This window comes from Schistosoma haematobium, chromosome 4, assembly GCF_000699445.3.
Source record: "Schistosoma haematobium chromosome 4, whole genome shotgun sequence".
NCBI lineage: Eukaryota > Metazoa > Platyhelminthes > Trematoda > Strigeidida > Schistosomatidae > Schistosoma > Schistosoma haematobium.
Genome location: NC_067199.1, coordinates 24,327,046 through 24,347,626, shown reverse-complemented (window position 1 = coordinate 24,347,626; position 20,581 = coordinate 24,327,046). Strand labels below are relative to the sequence as shown.

At 35.3% G+C, this 20,581-nt stretch overlaps 1 protein-coding gene across 3 annotated transcripts; it reads right to left on the bottom strand.

The window, feature by feature from the left end:
- Positions 1-372: 372 nt before the first annotated feature.
- NAALADL1_1 (Aminopeptidase naaladl1) lies at positions 373-19,907 on the bottom strand. 3 transcript variants are annotated; one of them, XM_012936445.2, is made up of 11 exons: positions 19,841-19,907; positions 17,611-17,767; positions 16,203-16,364; positions 13,874-14,359; positions 12,896-13,067; positions 10,988-11,214; positions 10,036-10,333; positions 8,184-8,268; positions 6,506-6,785; positions 1,894-1,981; positions 373-894 (listed from the first exon to the last, which is right to left on the bottom strand). In XM_012936445.2, exons 2-11 carry the CDS (start codon positions 17,735-17,737, stop codon positions 579-581), a joined length of 2,241 nt encoding a protein of 746 aa, XP_012791899.1. In that variant the 5' UTR covers positions 17,738-17,767; positions 19,841-19,907; the 3' UTR covers positions 373-578. The 3 variants fall into 3 exon arrangements, with proteins under 3 accessions (XP_012791899.1, XP_051066582.1, XP_051066583.1); XM_051216031.1 differs by having other exon boundaries at positions 8,184-8,279; positions 17,611-19,907; XM_051216032.1 differs by lacking the exon at positions 17,611-17,767 and having other exon boundaries at positions 373-1,981; positions 8,184-10,333; positions 13,567-14,359; positions 19,818-19,907.
- Positions 19,908-20,581: the final 674 nt, after the last annotated feature.

The following is a 20,581-nucleotide window of genomic DNA, read 5'->3' as shown; positions in this document are numbered from 1 at the left end:
GTTCTTGACAAACCTGAAAAATAAACTGATCTCAACTCATACAGAAATAAGTTGTAAAATGTTTGCGAACCAATCATAAAAAGCCAAAAACTTCCAACCTAAAAAGGAACTATAACCCGATTTGGGTTCAGTTATATGGTAAAGGTTTAGACAGAAATACTAGAAGCACAACCTTCAGGAAAGCGCTTATCTTACCCAATAGACAGTAAACACTGAATAATAATATTAAACTAGGACACTAACATATAACAAGGACAATTAGCGACCTTTGATAGAATCCTCAACAAACTTAACTATGGTCATATAAAAATCAAAGTTCAAGCACTGAAGTCAGAAATATTGAAGAGGAAAGATAGTTTCGGAATAACTAAGCACACAACTGTTCCGTCGTCTTGCTCTTCCTCTACCCTTGGAATTCACATAACATACATTGCTTTAAATTGAAGAGAAATCACTTGCATATACAAAATATATTTTGAAGGTAAAAAACACTATTAGTTAAAAGTCTAATAAAATGACATGAAAAGTATGTTAGCTTTTACTAAAGTCCATATAAAAATGAATATGTAAAGTAATTATTATAATACTACTGAAGAATTAGTCAAACCAATCCAACTATTTCGAAGCCAATTAGTTAATTGTTGTAAACAATTCAAAACATTTGAAAGCTCCAGTTTGAAATCGTGCAGTTCTGTTGAATTTGAAGTTTTTGTCTTACATTTATCATATAAGATCTTAAGATTTTTAAATGATGATTTTACATGAGGAAAATAAACTGATTTATAACCAGTAGTTCCTTGGATGACATTTTTCAAAGATGATTTTTCACATTGACCAGCAGCAACAAAATGTTTAGAAACACCAACAAGTATACGATTCAGATAGGAGGGAAAACTAAAATTCAAGATAAAAATAACGAAAACAATTGTACTGTTTATTAGAAATAGTGCACTGACTTTTTTCAATGGATTGTTTATCACATTATATGGTAAAATCTAACTATTAACCACAATCATTGATGTGACTATTCTTCGTATGATCTTATAATAATAAAAGCACCCCGTTATAGTGAAACTGTAGTGAGCGGCTAAAAGAAATAACACATAGTGTATAGACTAATTCAGACAGATACTAAAATCCTACGACCTGAAAGATCCGATTTTTCAAAGGTAAAATTAAATGACACAGTTCTTCATAAGGTAAGCAAAATCACAGTTATTTGTTTTTGCGTCGTATAAAACCAATAAAAGCCGCTTTGTAGTCAATTTGACCGTTCTTCGGTTACTCACCAACCATAAAGTCGCTAACAAATATGTTTCGTTCCAATTCTTCAAACATAAAAACAACATGGAGAAAGAAGTAAGGGCACGGATAATAAAACTAAAAATCAAGATTAGTTCAAAAGAAAACTATCACAGACATCAAATTCAATACAATGTTGACAAGAAGACAGTGGATGCAACTCCAGTACTGAGACTCGTTTCTCCAAATCTGTAAAAAATCAATTAATTAAATCATCTACCGAAACTCGAGAAAATTCCATCACATCTTGACAACGATGAGATTAACAGTCACTGTTGTCATAGACTTGTACAGCTTTAAACTGATCAGTCCCTTTTTTTCAACTAATTAACACATTCGTGTTAGTCAACGCAGCTATTCTGAATGAGCGGTGTGTCAAACATGTCTCAACGACATTAGTTGGAAATTATTGATTTAATCAAATGACTTGCCACTGCTAAACAGTATACAAGTTACAGTTTCTTGACTGAAATGCTTTATTAATGCAAACATGAACAGCTCTTAGAAGGAAATATGAAAACTAAGCAGTAACAGGGGAATAAAAAATCGGGAGACAATTTCGCTAAACATTTTATCTATTCCTAAACCTACCTAGTGCAATTTCTTTCCATAGTATTTGCAAAATCTTCAAAATCTTGAGATGACTTCTTAAACTTCTGAATTTCTTCCAAAACCCAATCTAAAAAAAGAAAAGAAACATGACAAAAATCACTTTCATTTAGACAGAAAGAAATTTAGCTAGAAAATCGTTTTCTCTCAAACGGCTTTCCATAAAAGTTTAAAATATTCGGCAAATTATGTAAATTTATACCAATATTTGTCAATATTAGAACGAATAGTTTGACAGAAAATGGGCGTCGAGTATAAAGACATTGTCTGTAAAAATTATATTCGAAACAATCTCAGCGATTGAAATTTAAATAATTCCAACGTTTCGTCCAGCAAACGTGTCTGAACTCCTTTAAGGTAATAATCAAAATCAGAATTATCAAAGAATGTATCATGTTCAATAATCAAATCAGATCTATGTTGTGCTTATCCAATCATATTCAGATGGTGGCTTTAGTAAGCAGGATAACATGAGCCAGTTATATGCGAATCATCTGAAAAGTCCACAATGTGAAGGTAAATGAATGAATGATTGTGTGTGTATGTGTAAAGCTATCTGAACTTCTTCAGAAAACTAAACGTTTAGACATAGTACTCGTAGCAGGTGAGTTTAATGCCCAGGTAGGTAGTTTAAACCAAACAGAAAGGCATTTAAGTGGGTATTTTAGTATTCCGGCTCAGCGAACAGATAATGGTGATCGCCTGCTGCAACTGTGCTCAGACAATCGTTTATTTTTAGCAAACACAAATTTTAAGCATAAGGAGAGACATCGTCTAGCATGGCGACCCCCTACACCAAATCAACGATGGACCCAAATAGACCATATTGCCATCAGTCATCGTTGGAGAGGGTCGGTAGAAGATTGTCGCTCATTCTGGAGTACCGGCTTGGACTCCGACCACGCCCTAATACGGGCACGCATCTGCTTGCGCCTCACTGGACGCAAAAAAGCCTCAGTAAAAAGATCCATTAGAACTGAATTGAGAAGCGAGAAAATGAAAAGTAGGTTCCAGGAACAACTGAGGTCACACTTAGGTAGCTCTGAAAGCAAGGCTGACCCAGATGTTGCTTGGAAAGCTATACAAACTGCTGTGGAAACAGCAGTGACATCTATCAGTGATTTAAACCACAGGGTTACAAAGAACCAATGGATTTCCTCTAGGTCTATTGCACTGATGGATTCTCGTAAACTCATCCCATCAGGCTCTGGACACGATGAAGAGCGACAACAAATCAGATCTAGGTTAAGCAAAAGTCTAAGGAACGACCGTGAGCAGTGGTGGGCAACGAAAGCAAAAGAGATGGAAAAGGCGGCGGCTATAAGGAACACAAGACAGCTCTACAGACTAATAAAAGAAACTGGAATTAATAAGTCAAGTGTAAGTCAGACGATATCAGAAAAAGACGATACCCTCATCTGCTCTCAGTCCAGACGTTTAGAACGATGGGCGGAACATTTCAGAGAACAGTTCAGCTGGCCTTCAGCTACTCTACAACTACCCTCCATTCCCAGACACTGTGAATGGAACATTGAAGTAGGTCCCCCAACCCTAGCTGAAGTTCAAAAGGCTATCGTTAATCTGAAACGAGGAAGGGCAGCTGGTCCAGATGGATTAGCTCCAGAGGTCTTTAAGGATGGTCAAATTTTAGCGATTAGGTTGACTAATATTTTAGCTAAGATCTGGGAGTTAGACGTTATTCCATCTGACTGGTCACAATCACTTATCGTCCCAATACATAAGAGAGGGTTAAAATCATCCTGTGACAACCATAGAGGGATTAGTTCAACTAATATAATATCTAAAATACTAGCCTCGATAACTATCAGACGCCTAACTAAGACTCGTGAACTGCAAACACGAGAGAACCATGCTGGCTTCAGACCTGGTCGTGGCTGCATCGACCACATATTCACCATTCGTCAGGTTCTAGAACACAGGCATACTTATCGACGTCCGACAATGGTGGTCTTTCTTGACTCGGTAGACCGCGAGATTCTGTGGCAGTGTCTGTCATTGAAAGGCGTACCTCAGAAGTACATAAACCTTGTGAAGGCTATTTACTCGAACACTACTAGTCGAGTCAGGGCTTATGGCGAACTGTCATCTACTTTTGCAACCTCAAGTGGTGTCCGTCAAGGCTGTCCACTTTCTCCATTTTTGTTTAACTTCATCATAGACCTATTGATGGAAATAACATTCTCGACTACTGATTTCTCGGGTATTGATCTCCTTCCAGGAGGTCCACTTATCGACTTAGAATACGCAGATGACATAGTCCTGTTTGGTGAAGACGCTGATAAAATGCAGTCTTTTGATAGCACTGAGCAACAATGCCAGAATGATTGGAATGCGCTTCTCTCCCTCTAAATGCAAGTTGTTGCTTCAGGACTGGTCTGCGTCAACACCTGAACTAAGGATAGGGAGTGAAGTAGTCGAACGCGTTGACAACTTCACTTATCTTGGAAGTCTGATCAGCCCTAATGGGTTGGTGTCTGAAGAAATCTCAGCACGGATTCGAAAAGCTCGTTTGGCTTTTGCCAACTTACGTCACCTATGGCGAAGGCGAGATATCCGTCTATCAATAAAAGGATGAGTATACTGCGCGGCAGTCCGTTCTGTTTTAATTTACGGCAGCGAAACATGGCCATTTAGAGTAGAAGACACTCGTAAGCTACTAGTATTTGACCACAGATGCCTCAGAAATATTGCTTGCGTCTGCTGGGATCACCGGGTAAGTAATAGGGAGGTTAGACGCAGGGTATTAGGGAATGATGGTAAATCAGTCGATGAGGTTGTGAATCTTCATCGACTGAGATGGTTGGGCCACGTGTTATGTATGCCCAAACACCGATTACCACGACGCGCAATGCTAACCGGTGTTGGGGATGGTTGGAAGAAAGTTAGGGGCGGCCAAACCAAAACGTGGCATCAGTTATTGAAGTCACTAACTTCTAGTCTGAGCCATGTTGGTAGATGCGGACTACTTGTTTGGGGTCCGCGTGACTATCGTAACCAATGGTTGGAGACTCTTGGTGACATGGCTCAGAATGGATCACAATGGCGTCCGTGTACACACTCCCTGTCTTCCCTTAAACTAAGAGATTAAAGTTGCTTCATATCTTTCTTTCTACAAACTAATTTTTTCTTCCTGTACTATATCCTTATTGCAATCTTTCTTTTATATATTACCACCTCTGAATTAACTACTTTTATGAATCCGGTGTCCATCTTGTTGTGTTAATGAGGTATGGCAACTTGGACCGATGCATATATGTGCCTCGTCCTACGTTGTACCTGACTGACTGGCTGACTGTTTGTGTAAGTTCGAGTTATTATTAGTTGACATTAGGTGTTAATTTGCTTTTATATGAAGTAAAAATAAAGGTGCAACTTGAAAGTTGAAACTGCTTCTGAACCGTCGATACGCAAATAAAATGAGAACGATCAAATACATAATTGTAATGCTAAAAGATCCCAATTAATTTCCGTTAGAATAATGATGCATATGAAATAAACAGGTTGGATAGAGATAGGATCCAATTACTTTTGACAATTTATGTAAAGCTGCAATTCCAAAGAAAACAAACACTATAACACCGAACCAATAAGATTTAGGATAGCGGCTCGGTCGTTTTTTTAAGGAATTCAAAACGCGATGACGGACAACTTGTACTTAATGGAATGCTGAGTAAAACCGACCAATAGGAAGTTACTATGAAAAATAAAATTGATGAACATGACAGGACGAAATTAAGCAGTTTTTAAGATGACGAGTGAGTGAATAATTTTTCATAGAAGAATGGTGGGAAACAAATAGAGTTGAAATGAGTATAACCATCATGGATGAATTCTTAAAGTAACTAAAAGCTTCTCCACATTTTAATCAAAAAACTATGTACATAACTATTTGTCAATGTGAATAAGTGTTACTCAAACCCTGTCTTAATTCCAAACCTTTGCCTTACAATGGTTTATAATAATAAACAGTTCACCAACCATGTTAAAACTGTTGGTCCTTCGTGAAGATTTTGCTGTTATAACGTGAATTCTGTTGAATCTAAATGCTATTTCTTGATTGGCCAAAATCATCCAAAGTCGGCGTTATACTTTAGCAACGATTGGTTATGAATCATTAGGACTAGAAGACAATCAACTACGCGAATACATATAACGGTTACTGAAAAACGCAGTCATATGGAATAGTAACAGCTCATAACCCAGTCTTCCAAATAATACTGGTTAATAACTAACGTAAAGATCTGACGCTTTAGGAAAATAAGAATATTAAGCGGAACATGGTTGATTTAGAGCAGGTTTCCGGGTATAAAAATAATCAACGTGAAAAAGCCAACTAAATGAGAGTAGATTCGGTTTATTCAATCGGGAATAGAAATTTTCGAAGCAAACAATTTTCACATTATTCACCGATGATAAGTAAGCTGGACTGAATCCACCAAAAGATGAAATATACCTCATGTAAAAACATTTGAAAAAATAGTTATGGCTAATTACAAAAAGAAAGAACTATTGGAGAAAATCAACAACTTCCAAGGGTTAGGACAATAAATTATTCGGTATATTAAAAATTTACCTAGATTCACATCATATTCTGAAATATTAGGTATTTGATGCGTTACTAACTCCATAAATTTCAACCAATCATCCAATAAACATTGTGAACATCTCAATATCGAAAGTGGCAGACGTGGAGCACATGCAAACTGTATAATAAGCGTTAATATTAAACGCGCAATTAATCTATGTCGAGGGAAGTGACCTGTAAATGGTGAAGCAGGATCAGTAAATCTTTCTACAACATCAATAATATCATAAGCAGTGTGGTAAACTGGTGTATTGTATAAGCCATCGTCCTATAACAAAAAGAAGGAAACGTTAATGGAATAAAATAAAGCATACACTTGTTAAATTATAATTACAGAAAACGCTTAGCTTACAACTAATTACTTTGTAACTTGATTCTATCAATCAAATCAAGATAAAACATTATATCAATCAAAGTGAACTAAGCCATACATTTTGTTCACTTGAAAAACAAATCTCTTTATTAAGCTCTATAGAAATGATGAACGTTTTAGAGAACCGACAAATATACTCATTCCGAATATCTTATTAACCCAGAATAAATTAACGCCATTGTCCTACGCTGATTAAATCAAATAAACTTCTAATGGAAAAGATGGAGGAATGTTTCGACCCTCAGACTATAATTTTCCGCCTAATATAAACGAGATGAGGATGCAAGGGACATTAATCTTTTTGAGTTGGCCACGATAACAATTATTAGTGTGACCTTTGTAACATAGCTGCCCAACATAACTTATGAAATTATATGCTGTGGTCTTTACTTAGTTTATCTTTTTGTGAATCGTGAAAGTTTCATCTTCTCTTACCCTATTTTTGTGCAGCTGTCAAGATTGAAGTGTCGCATTTTTCAATTATAAATATACTGACTATTAATAAGTAATACGGTATAACACAAACAAAAAGCAAACAAAGAAAAAAAAAGTTGAAAATTTCTACCAACAAATTACTAGGACGATTATATTGGAAAGTTGCAAATACTACGTAACCTATAATTAACGTGAAAATCAAAAGGGTAGATTATTCTAAATAACTATTCTTCAAATAGTACAATTGGTCGATTAATTGATATTCAATACAAAAACGTCACACTATTAAAGATTTCCCTTTACAGTGTGATCTTGGGTAAGATAACGAGTGAATGCAACTGTGCCACGGCGACTGCTTTTAAGCCATGTCACCCAACGTTCCATAACCACTAAACATGGTTATTGATCGGACTCAAACCAGGTCATCTGTTTCTAACAAAATTGCTCATACCAACAGCCAATAACCTCGTGGACTAATGCCACATCATGACTAGGCCGCTCCTAGCTTTCTTCCAAACTGCTTCTACAACAACAAACATTGTCCGTCAAGGTAGGCGGAGTTTAGGCATACGTAACACATGTTCTGAACACTTCAGTCGATGAAGACTTACAACCTCACTAATTGATGTGCCACCTTCGTCTAGTATACTATGTTTACCGATGACAGTGGTCACAGGATTATTCAATGATTCTTGAGGAATGTTACGAAGACACAATCATATGTGATATATAACCAATAATTTATTACAACACAATTCATTGAACTACGTTAAAGTTTGTCATCAAGGTTTCAAATCTAATGACTTTATAGATCAGTACAAGAATAGCGTTTTAATGTCAAACAGTAAACAAACTTACTGGTAGAAACTCTGGATATGTTGATGGAATCCCTAAACGATAGGCAAAAGGTATATGATCCGATCCACCACCAAGAGATGTGATTCTAGAAGAACACTGACCAAAATAAATAGTTAGGAGTGTATTTTCAGAATTATAACATCATTTGCATTATAAGTAATATAACTGTGCAAAATAATAACAGGAGTAGGAAATATATTATCACTAGTCATGAAAGATAAAAAGTTAGAGGTTATAGAACTAAAACATTGCTTATGAAACTAATATAAATAAAATGTTAGAAGAGTAAGAGATTAGCGAAACAGGCCATTATTGTTAGTTATGTTCACAAGTGGATGGCTTATATTAGAAGAGAAAAACTAATAAAGAAGTTAAATAAAATTTAGCCAAACCGTAAATTAAACGATCGCCACTGTAACAATGTGACAAAGTTCACGCTTTCCATGGTTGAGAAACCTTAGTGACTTGGCTTCAAATCGTTTACAGTGGTCTCGACCATTCCAATTATGATCATTCAGCAAGTTCAGAACCGTCACACTACTGTATACGTAAATTCTTCTTACATAATTACAGTCAGCTTTTATTAAATATTATTCCAATTTTTTCCGTCTATCACGTGAAACTGAAATTACTGTCATTGCGCAAGTTCTTGTATTGATCAATCAATAAGATTTTATAGCTAAGCTTATTGTAACTAAACCTTTTTATTCCATGAAGTGTCGAAAAAAAATCGCATTTATATTGTAGTGAACAGAACACGGGTGGGGACAGTCGAATGCATTTAACACAAAATTACAGGACTTGTTAATAAAATCTAACAATCATAAAGTAAATGCTTAATTTGCAAAATATTCATCGATTGTCTCAAAATGACTCAGACTTCAATGTTCATGCATTTTTATACAAATTGTATTTTGTTTCCATTCTTTACTGTTCGATCCTCTTGTCTCTTTGCTTCCAGACCTTCTGTTTACGACTAACATCACATACTACTTATGTCAATATAAGTAGCACATACCACAATATCACGAAACGATCTCACACGTGAATGTGTAACATCAACAGTGATAATGAGACACTCGCTTTACCCATCCTTGGCATAGAAGTTCTAAAATGAACTCAGAATCCAATTTTCGAACCTCGAACCACGTTCGTAGATGACGTTATTTTATAACACCATCTAAGTCAAGAAATAACTTCTATTCCCTAATTGATATATGAAAGTACCAAGCGAAGAACCTCATACGTAAATTTGCTATCTGTTATCATACAATTTTATTTGATACGACATTAATTTTATATTTTCCAGTGTAACATTACTTCAGGTCAATATGTTTGTACCAATAAAGTGAGAATTTCGTTCAGTATGACAGGTGTGAACTTCCGACTAGCATGACAATCATATTTTTAGTAATATTCTATGTATATGTTTTACAGTAAGTCTGTTTATCCTTTAACCCATATGGTGTTTATTGACCAATAAACTATGTAGAATTGGTACATAAATGAGTGTAGCTGGTTAAATGATGTTTATTTGGAGAGTCAATAAGGTCACCATTTGCGCCAGCATGTTGTTTTTACTTAGAGCGATGTGGGGATCGCAATCGTTCCCGTCCCCAAATATAAACAGCAGAATAATGGATGCAACAGATTTAACATACACACAACATAACAAAACAGTAACAATGACTATTCAATCGACAGAATACCCTGAAGCCGTTATCAAACACACATAGGATAGAACTTTCTTGTGCCTGAATTACTTTCTACGTACAATGAAATTAAAAGAATTTGTTTATTACTTCTCATGTTAAAAATGACCATTGAAACAGAGAAATCTATCCAAACTTACATAGGTTCATTACGATCACTCATCTTATTATTTAACCATTCGTCATAGAATGATTGCATATTTATTGGTGGATCAACTGGAACTAATTTTGCAGCATTTATAAGACTATCAATTAATAAACTATCGGTTCGAGCTGAAAAAGTTTTATGACCTTTAACTGGACAATCTGAATTGATGTAAACAACACATCTAGATAATAGTTCATATTCAGATTTATGTACAAAATGTGTTGAACCCAAGACAGAAAATTCCTCTCCATCCCAAGAACCAAGAATTATCGTACGACGAGGTTTGAAACCTTTTTCAAAAACAGTAATACATAATGTTCACCAAATGAAGACATGCATATATATATATATATATATATATATATATATATATATATATTGATAACCTGTTTCTTAAACTTCATCATATTTTTAGTGTAAAATCTAACGAGAATGAAGTACTGACTTGTAAAATGAACTCTTTTACCCGGAACCATATAAAGTACTATGGATTGATACGAAATTGTTAGTAATAGTAAGCTGCTTAATAAAAATTGGCCACTGTTACAACTTATAATTGTTGCTGCAATCTACAAAGATATAGACTAATTTGAATCTCATTAGTATACGTCGTAATGCTAAAAATAAGACTGCAAGGACTTTCTGATTTAAATGGTGATACAAAGGGTAATCTAGAAAAATTCATTACTCATGTAGAAAGAATAGAAGCCTTGTAATTTCATTCGCTTTATACCATGAATTATTAATACAAATCAATTCTTTAAATTCCCACTGCCTATCAACGAAACTTTACTATTTTGAGGCGACTGGGTGGGACTTTATTGATCAAACATCATCTGCTTTAACACAAAGTTTTTGATGATAAACTAACAATAATTAAGAATTTATATGCAAGAATAGTTATATATCTACATGCATAATACAACAGAAATAAATAATCTTACCGTTACGATAAGCCTCGCCAAGAATTCGAGCGATTTCTTGTAAAATCATCATACCTGATCCTGGATCACAAGCGCCTTGTACCCACGCATCATGATGATTACCCATAATTACATATTGATCAGATTCAGTTGAAGTAGGTGTCATTTCACCCGGCATTATACCCACTACATTACATAACTTCACTGGGTTTTTAGAAACTTCATTATGTACTACAACTTTCAAACAGCTATAATAAAGATAAATAAACAAACATTAGTACGTACGTTCACTTTTTTGAGCTTTTTAGTCAAGGTTACAGGATGTAACAATCCTACACTGTTACACTAAATATTATTAGGAATTGTAAAATACAAAGATATAATTCTACCTAAACCTACATTAACATCAATCTATTTCTTAACAAATCAAAAAATCTAAATTGGAAACTTATAATGATCTACAAGTTAATTATATATATATATATATATATATATATATATATATATATATATATATATATATATATATATATATATATTGAATCTTGCTGAAAATACCCAATTAAACGGATTTGTGAAATTTAGAGAACAATGTAAGATCGTCTGACAATCGGTAAGCTGAAGAATTGAAAACAATCTCAATTTTTATAAACGAATGCCTAATTTGGAAAATTGGCAATCAGCTAACATTAGGTGACCTAGGCCTGCGTGAACAAGAAGCCTAAGGTAATCAAATGAAAACATTGAATAGGTCGACGAACATAATCGACAGTCATTTAGACCTGAATATGAATTTACCGGTTGGGGCCAGAAAAATAATAATTCTGGATTTTGGGTAGAACACCTTAAAATCTGACAGTGGGGCAGATTAATTCGAAATCTATCTCCCACCAAATTACAAGCATCCTATGATCTTCATAAACCAGCTACATCAACTTCCTTTTTCTTATCTTAGCTTTGTAATATGATTGGACAAGCTTGAGAAAAAATGAGAATAAGTCATTACCAAGATCATGGATGGACTGCGTGGAGGAAACCAGATAGGATTAAATTCAAACATAGACATTCACCGCTAGTAGTAGTCCTCTAAACCAAACCACGTTCTACAAAGAATTGTAAATTCAAAACGTGGGATGAAGTCCAAAACGGGAAATATAACTTAATAATCCAGTAGAGGTTTGCTTACTCTGAACCATACTTATGATCCGAACACCCGAGGTACTAACTAGATAGAAAACAGGGAGAAGTTGAGGTCGGATGTAAAAACGAGAACTGATAGCTGAATGATGTGTCTAAATACACGTTAATATTTAGGGTTTTATAAACTAAACTTTCGACCACGGACCTAGCCACAGAAGTAGTACCACTATTACGAACACTGTAGAATAGTTCGTAATTTATTCAGCATATCCGAATATCCTAACCACGAGTTATAATTTACAAGGTACTATTTCATGTTCAGTAGTACTGTAAGCCATTAATTAAAATATGTGGAATTACTTTTGGAAAATATCAGTGAGAATGAAATTCTTAGCCATGAAATTATATGAAAAGAAACAAAATAACATTATATGAATAAAGCATCAACCAAACCTGCTCATAAAATTAATAAATTGTTATATGGTTACATTCGACAGTAAGTTAACCGTTTGGATTGTCTTGGTGTTTCTCAAAATAGTCAGAAATCATCACTAGCCTTCCTTTCAAATCTAACTACCTATCATTCCATCAAAGTGTTATCACTGAGTTAGCTGATACTCTGAGGGACTGAGTATTTGAACAGAGTGAGATAATCAACCACAAGAGTAGTAACAAAATCATCACCATGCCTCTAACTGATACAGCATAAAATACGCGTGAACTACTTGCTTTATAAAGAATACCTTTGAAAGCCAGTTGTCAAACATAGAATTACTTATAAAACCTTACGTTTTAGTTGATGGTCCCAAATGAGTCGCCAAACGAGTATCCCAATCATTAGGGATAGTTGGTCCCTCTAAGCTCGATAGAAATATTTTGGCATCATCATAGCCAATAGGTTGAACAGGAATCTGTGTAAGGGCATCACCTTGTACAAGTGTATCAGTTCGATAAATATGGGCTGGAATCAAAAGGACAACATAAAACTAAGGTATGTTTTAAAAGTTCAAAATAGAAATTACGGCAAACAGTCAAGTAATTTAATAAAATGAAAAGATTTTCAAACGTTTGACTAGTTTTATCAACTGAAATGTCAGTAAATAAACTAATCTTTTGATAAAACCTCAGACCGTTATAATTCACCAATAAATTTAATATATATTGAAGAGCTAAAAAACACAAGAGAATCAAAATTATACGCATAAATTGTATGGGTTGTTCAGTTGGGTGACACTGAAAGTAGTGAAAATGTATTCGCTCTTTATCTTCCCTTAGATTCTTAATTTCATCTCATGTATTTTCATTTCACGAATTCATCCTTTCCTCGTAAATCATACCGCTAATAGCTTTTTGGTACTTTTTTACTACTATCGACGTTACTAATTATGACTACTCTGAAATTTATCTGGATAATTTCATACATTTGTGACAATGTGTTGTGGAAATTCGAACCGACGTACATTTATTCCAGGTTCTGTGTTGTATATGACTGACTGATATACATATTAGATTTTCATGAGAATTCTAATGCCTTTATTATTCGAAAATTCATCGAATATCACCAAAGACCCATATTTGAACATATTCCCTAGGTAATTCATAGAAGAAACAGACGACAGAACAGCAACTTTCTGTATTGATATATCCACATCAACTTGATTCTGGTCAGAAAATGATAAACTAAGATTGTTCTGAAGAAATCCTTCAGTCGGTGGGTAAATATCTGAAATGCAAACAAATCCTAAACATTCGAAAATACCAACTCACGAAGTGATGGAAATCCAGTGCAGGTCGGATCACCACCGCCAGCATATTTCATATTCATATGACCAAATACAGGAGCATCCCCTGGTAACCCTTTCCCACTAGGATAAACTAGATCATTTACAGCAAAATCTTGTGGATCAGGATACAGAATAAGAGCGCCAGGATGGTGGTCAGGAAGTGAAGTATTGTTTTGACCACAAGTGCAATGTTCCATTAAATTTTTTAACTTGGATTGTCGAGTTCCGTTGCCCAGTCTGGCAATTACAATGACATTCTTGTTGCATATATGACTAGGTTCACCCTTCTTTCGGTCTTGCAATTTATCAAACAACAACAAATCCTTACGTCTTGCATAGTTCACAAATACAAAATATCCAAACGACTCACCAGAGCATGAATAAGCCTGATAAACAGGTAATTGGTTACTGCAGGAGTTGTCAACAGTTACATTTTGAGAGCAGATTTCAGATTTCGATGGAACAGTAACTATAGATGTAGAAAATTATTTTCCAGAATATTTAGAAAACCAACGTGTTTTGTAAAATATTTAAGGAACAGTGAAAAATATTGATAGAAATAGAAACAGGATTATTAGTTTACACTAGTTAAATTCAATATCCCAACCCAATTAACTAGACTAATAATTTGTTTACGTTCATCAGTTCCAGGAAAAATAGATATTGATGAACAAGGATTACTTAATCGCAATCGTGCCCAGTGTAGCACACAGTAATACTCTAGTATTGTGGTGAAGGTGATCACAAGTAAGGATATCCGATATATTTTTAACGCAAAATTACAGAATATATTGGTAAAATATGAGAACAATACAGTGAATACTTAATTTGCAAATTTCCATCACTTGTCCCACAAATTCTTTATGATTCTTCCACTTTACAAATCCTTTATATTTTCCCTTTTATTCTATTCAACTCGATCCCCTTAGCCTTCTACTGCCAGATTTTCTATTTACGGTTGGTGTTACATACTACTTATGTCGACAGACTTAAAAATACAATATGTGGACGGCTTGGTGTATTCATCATAACATTGAATACAGCAAAATGACGTTAAAGTAATCGGGAAATGCAGCTTAATTATGAATTCATGTCTAAAATTACAGAACAAAACGTTAACAAAGTACTTAAAACATGTACACTTCCCATACTTAACTTTAAATGTCTTCATTTAACAAATAGAGACAAAACCTGGCTTTCCGAATCGCAGTAGAAAAAGCAGAGTTTGAGTCTGCGGTCCAGAAACCGGAATCCTCAAACAACTAAACTACAGCTTTGTCATTTGTATATTACCTTACTAGTATTGTTTTAAACACTATTGTTAACATCTTTTGAGAAAGGTTTTTCTCACATGTTCGCCTGATGAGTATTGGTCACTTTTATATAGTAGTCACGAGTGCCTATTACACTGACGAATGCCTTATACAACCACAAATAACTGTTACTTAAGTCCCATTAAGATGAAAACGCTAATCAGATATGATACAAGTTAAAAAGCCAATGGACAATGATTATAGTGGTGTAGGTGACAAGAGATATTATTATTTACTATTATTATTTGATATTATTTTCTTACATAACTGTCGCAGAAAAAACAAGTTAGTTAACATTTACTCAGTATTATATTTAAAAAACGACCCCATTTTTTGCTTACTAAGACCTGTAAACCGTTGTACATTGTGGTTGTATATTTTACATCCTGAATCAAATAATATATAAATCAAAACTATGAGGGATTCGTGAACATTCTTTCTGCATTCTGATTGTACGTCTAAACAAGGAACATAATAGTAGTGTATTCAGCAAGTAGAAATAAATTAATGAAGGTAAAATGATTTGTCACTGATAATGTAGCATATAGTACAATATTTACAACCGACAACTTGTAACAAAGATAACATTATATTTCAACTTTCGATTCCTGTGATTCATCAAATAGAAATGATTTCACAGGGTTTCTAGAACTTAACTAAGTATTATCGTATAGAACATATATTGTTGAGCTATACATTAGGTAACAGCCCTCTATGAATGGGTGCTACTGAGGAGCCAAATACTAGGATGAGACAGCTGTCCAGTGATACCTGGTTTTAAAGAGTTTTCCAAGTCATGTCGATTAGTAATCTCAATACTGAAATGTTCAACGAACCATCAACAAATAGACAAGATTTAACCATATATCTAAATGCATAACTACTAATTACTCTGGAGTACGGATATATTCTACGAAGTTATGCCTTTTTACGGACATCACTAATTAAAAATGTTCACTAAAACGATCAAATCATAGATATGAAAATGTAGAAACTCACCACTATTTTGAGCTCTGTGTATGACTTCGGTGCCATCCGAGTTGGTTAGAAGAACCTCATTCCATGGACCATTCTCAGGAGGGCCCAAAGGAAGAGTAACATAAAATTCTTGTCTGTCGACAACAGGCCAACCCCATTCTTTCCAGCTCCTTTCTATGAAGTCTACAATATTGACAATATTTTAGACAATAAATAAATCGAACTGTAACACCAGAAATAAATATCAATCAATTTACAATCGTGACCTAGAAACCAAGTGCATAATTACGTGAGGGTGACACTAACAGCCTGTTCAAATTAAAGTAGGTGGAGAGAGGTTTAAAGGCAAGTACCGATGACTATGTGACACAATAGTGAGTTAAAAGAAAGCTCTAGGGTACCAAGCAAAGATAGTATCAATCCACGGAATCGATGACCGTTGATTTATGTCACGTTGGCAAGTGTAGGCTACTAAATCGATTTCCATCCGATAAACATAACATGTAGCTGGAAACCTTGTGATATGACACGATTTATTTAAACATATAAACAATGGTATAAAAGGCATCAAATACATATGCGCCACGCAAATCATCCGATGTGTGAGGGTTAGAATACTACCCGGACGCCCGAACCGAAACAGGTAGTTTTCTTGGGGAGCCACACCCTGAGCCTTTGACCTACGGGAGATGCAGTCCCATGGTAGCCAGTGACCAATAATTGGTTCATACGCCGCTTGTTCCCTCAGGATCTTGGAGTCCAAATGGATCATTGGTTTGGAACCAGGGTTTCTCAACTCCCCTAGGTGGATCCTTCATATCCACCGACCCGAATAAAGCTCCGGACATTTGCTTTTCGTCCTCTCAATTCCGTAAACAACACCCACACTGCGAGAGGAAAGTGGATAGGGCTTTTCTGGCAGTAGCTGTATACGCGTTGCCATGTAAGAGCATTTCGAGGAGAGGTGATTTCCCCATCCTCGACCGTAGGGGGGGCACGAAATCAGTCACAGTGGCTCAGATGAATTTTTAGCTAGAAATTGAATCAGTAATACAATCTATGAGTAGATAAGAGAAACGAATTTCATGCTCCGATAACAAATGGAAATTACAAATAGTTAGGTGTATAGTTGCAGCTACGATATGCTCCCCATAAGAACCACCCGTAAACTTGTCTCTTTATCTACAGATTTAATTTAAATTAGGACGCATACATGTGTAAGTTCCCCTAACGTACTTCAAACAAACATGAGAATTTCAACAATGTCTAAATACTTATTATAATTTTGTAGCCATATGACATTACTAAATCCAAGTGTCTCATTACACGAAGCGATGAACAAAAATTACTAGTATAAGCCAGCTTAATTAATAAGTGTGAAAATATAGTGGCTTGAGAAAATTTAAAAAATGCAGTAAAATGTATTTACTTGCTATCTCGTAATTTCCTTTGCTGCCAGAACAGTGAGGGTTGCCACCGCATAATTTATGCATGTATTCCAATAAAAAAGTATCGGACACATTTTTACACAAATTTTGTGATATTTCTTGCCACATTATATACGAGGAAAACCCGTGTTCACTTATCTTTTGTTTTATTGGTTCCAAAAGGGTAAAAAAAGAACGATGATTCAATACTTTTATACTCATACGATGGAATATTGGCAAATTAATAAACGCAAACTACTTAATAACCAATACTGCATCCAAACTAAACTAAAATACTGAGCCTAAAATATTTATTTAGGTGAACTGAAAATAGTAAGAACGTACAGGTAAACCACTTATTGTCCGTATGGCTAGCAATATTATTAAACAGGTGATTGATTCACGCTGACAAAATTAGATGACAACAGGATGACTTTGATGTTGTTTGTTACCTACTCTCAAAGTTGGCTGAAATTATACGCCCTCAGACTTAAATAAAATCAGATCGTTTGCTTCTAAAACTCGATAGCCTTCAACCCAAATAAAAAAGGCTCGAATATTTCATCATGATTTATCACTACAACATAAAGCTAAACTGCACATAGGAAAATCAGTACCCAAATCTTATTGTAAATATCTTTACCACACGGACACTTACACTATCCGGCAAAATTAATAAAAAAATATATAGTAAGACCGTGTTATAGATAGCACATTGACAAAACCCATATATCTTTTATGAAAACACTGTAAAGTTTAGAGGGGACGAAGGCGGTAATGTAGCGTTGGTCGAATTTATTACCTGTCTTGAAGAATTTATATCTCCGCGAAAGTCTGTGTGGAGGTGAAATTTTGTCAAAGTCTAACAATATGTTCTCAAAGTTTAACTTTACTTAAGATTAATTTATAACCTATTAAACGGCATTTCCCATTCTGCTAATTATTACCAAACACCTTCAATCCACTATATTAAAATGAAAAAATATGACTAATGTAGGAATAGTTTATTAGAAAGTGTGTACTTTCCCGTTTTGATGTTAAGGACCACGTTTGATTAATTTCTGTTGAAATATGTAGATATTAAAATAACCCCTCGATATTACTAAATGTTAAACCTTTCCGTATATTTTTTGGATATTAGCTAGCATTAGAATCCAAAACGTGCTACCTTCTACTTGAGACTGGACAGTAATTGAATCCCAAAGTTGATGTAACCACAACTACCTGGTCAGGGTTCATATATATCAGTCAGGACGACTAGGTGCAATCCTGAATATTACCAACCTAATACTTGTGGGACAATTTAGAAGTTATCAGAACTCAGTTGCATACTTAATGAACTGCTGATGCTTGAAGTGATATGCAACGGGGTCCAGTGTAAACACGAACAGTATCGGAGTCCTGGTACGTCCAAATGTTGAGCACCAAGAAGGAGGAAATTTGTTCTGAATCCTAGCGTAAGAAACTAACTAAAAATAAGGCAATATCTACCGACTTAATGTTTACGTTTAACCATAGGCAAGATATTTTACCTTGCAGTCCAAATGCCCTGGTACGGTCGAGGATGGGGGAAATCACCTCTCCTCGAAATGCTCTTACATGGCAACGCGTATACAGCTACTGCCAGAAAAGCCCTATCCACTTTCCTCTCGCAGTGTGGGTGTTGTTTACGGAATTGAGAGGACGAAAAGCAAATGTCCGGAGCTTTATTCGGGTCGGTGGATATGAAGGATCCACCTAGGGGAGTTGAGAAACCCTGGTTCCAAACCAATGATCCATTTGGACTCCAAGATCCTGAGGGAACAAGCGGCGTATGAACCAATTATTGGTCACTGGCTACCATGGGACTGCATCTCCCGTAGGTCAAAGGCTCAGGGTGTGGCTCCCTAAGAAAACTACCTGTTTCGGTTCGGGCGTCCGGGTAGTATTCTAACCCTCACATATCAGATGATTCGCGTGGCGCTTTTCATATTGATATTTATGTTTAAATAGCAATAATAACGCTAATGATGACAGTAATAAAATCAACAGTATCTCACAATAGATGAATTTGCCCAATGTGTCATAAGATTGTGGGGAAATATTGGGGAAAACGAGAAATCTTAGAGAATTTCCACAGATCTGGGAAGATTTTGTGCCATATCCCCACCTTTTTGCAAAGCGACTTTCCAAAAATAGGGGACACGTAAAATTACTATAATTACAGTACTTTTTTAAAAACAATTGGCCGACCCGAGTATTTCTAACATCTACAAGTAGACAGCCTGAAGGTCACTTTCAAATCGTTCTACGTGAGAACTGTTCGAATACTATTGGACGAAGCATCTAATACTTTTGTGACGACCTGGCATTGAATGACTGATTTTCTGTAGTTTCATTTTTCACTGTTTCCGGGAAACGGATGATTGAAATACAGAAAAGCCTAATTAGCTCAGTGATGAAATCTCGGACTACAAGGCTGGATGGTGCGTGGTCGATTCTCTTGGAGATCATTAGATTCCTTAATATTTCAATATCTTCTTGTTGTTTAGTCGCCACTAACATGAAAAATCTCGGACCCCATACATCGTTTTTTCTGCTTAATAAAATAAGACAACTCAGAGTACATGACAAGTGAGTTCAAAAGCCTAGAATAAATAAATTGCCCATGGAATAAATGCTTTCACACTGATTCACCAAATTTCGGTACATATAAGGGATGCAGGTAATATGAGCGCGTCGCTGTGTAGCCGACCCACGACGTGAGACAGATCATCCTGACTTGGCTATCCTCTACCCTGATGATGTTTAATATACAGTTCTATGTCCACTGATCTGTTAACGAATGAATAAACAGTTAAGATACAACAAGTATTCGGAGTTCGACAACGCCTTCACCAGTAATACCTTTTTAATCGAAGTATACCAACTTAGTTCAATCATAAGTCTGAAGCGAGGGGGTTCGAAGATATATTTGAAAGGCTATCGATATCT

What these genes read in the sequence shown, in the direction of transcription:
- NAALADL1_1 (XM_012936445.2), bottom strand. Translation starts at nt 17,737, where the DNA reads ATGTGGCAAGAAATATCACAAAATTTGTGTAAAAATGTGTCCGATACT. An exon ending in CACTGGATTTCCATCACTTC is followed by an intron (nt 13,068 to 13,873) that starts GTGAGTTGGTAT and finishes TTTTGATTCCAG; the next exon opens with CCCATATTTATCGAACTGAT. An exon ending in AGAATATGATGTGAATCTAG is followed by an intron (nt 1,982 to 6,505) that starts GTAAATTTTTAA and finishes TTCTTTTTTTAG; the next exon opens with ATTGGGTTTTGGAAGAAATT.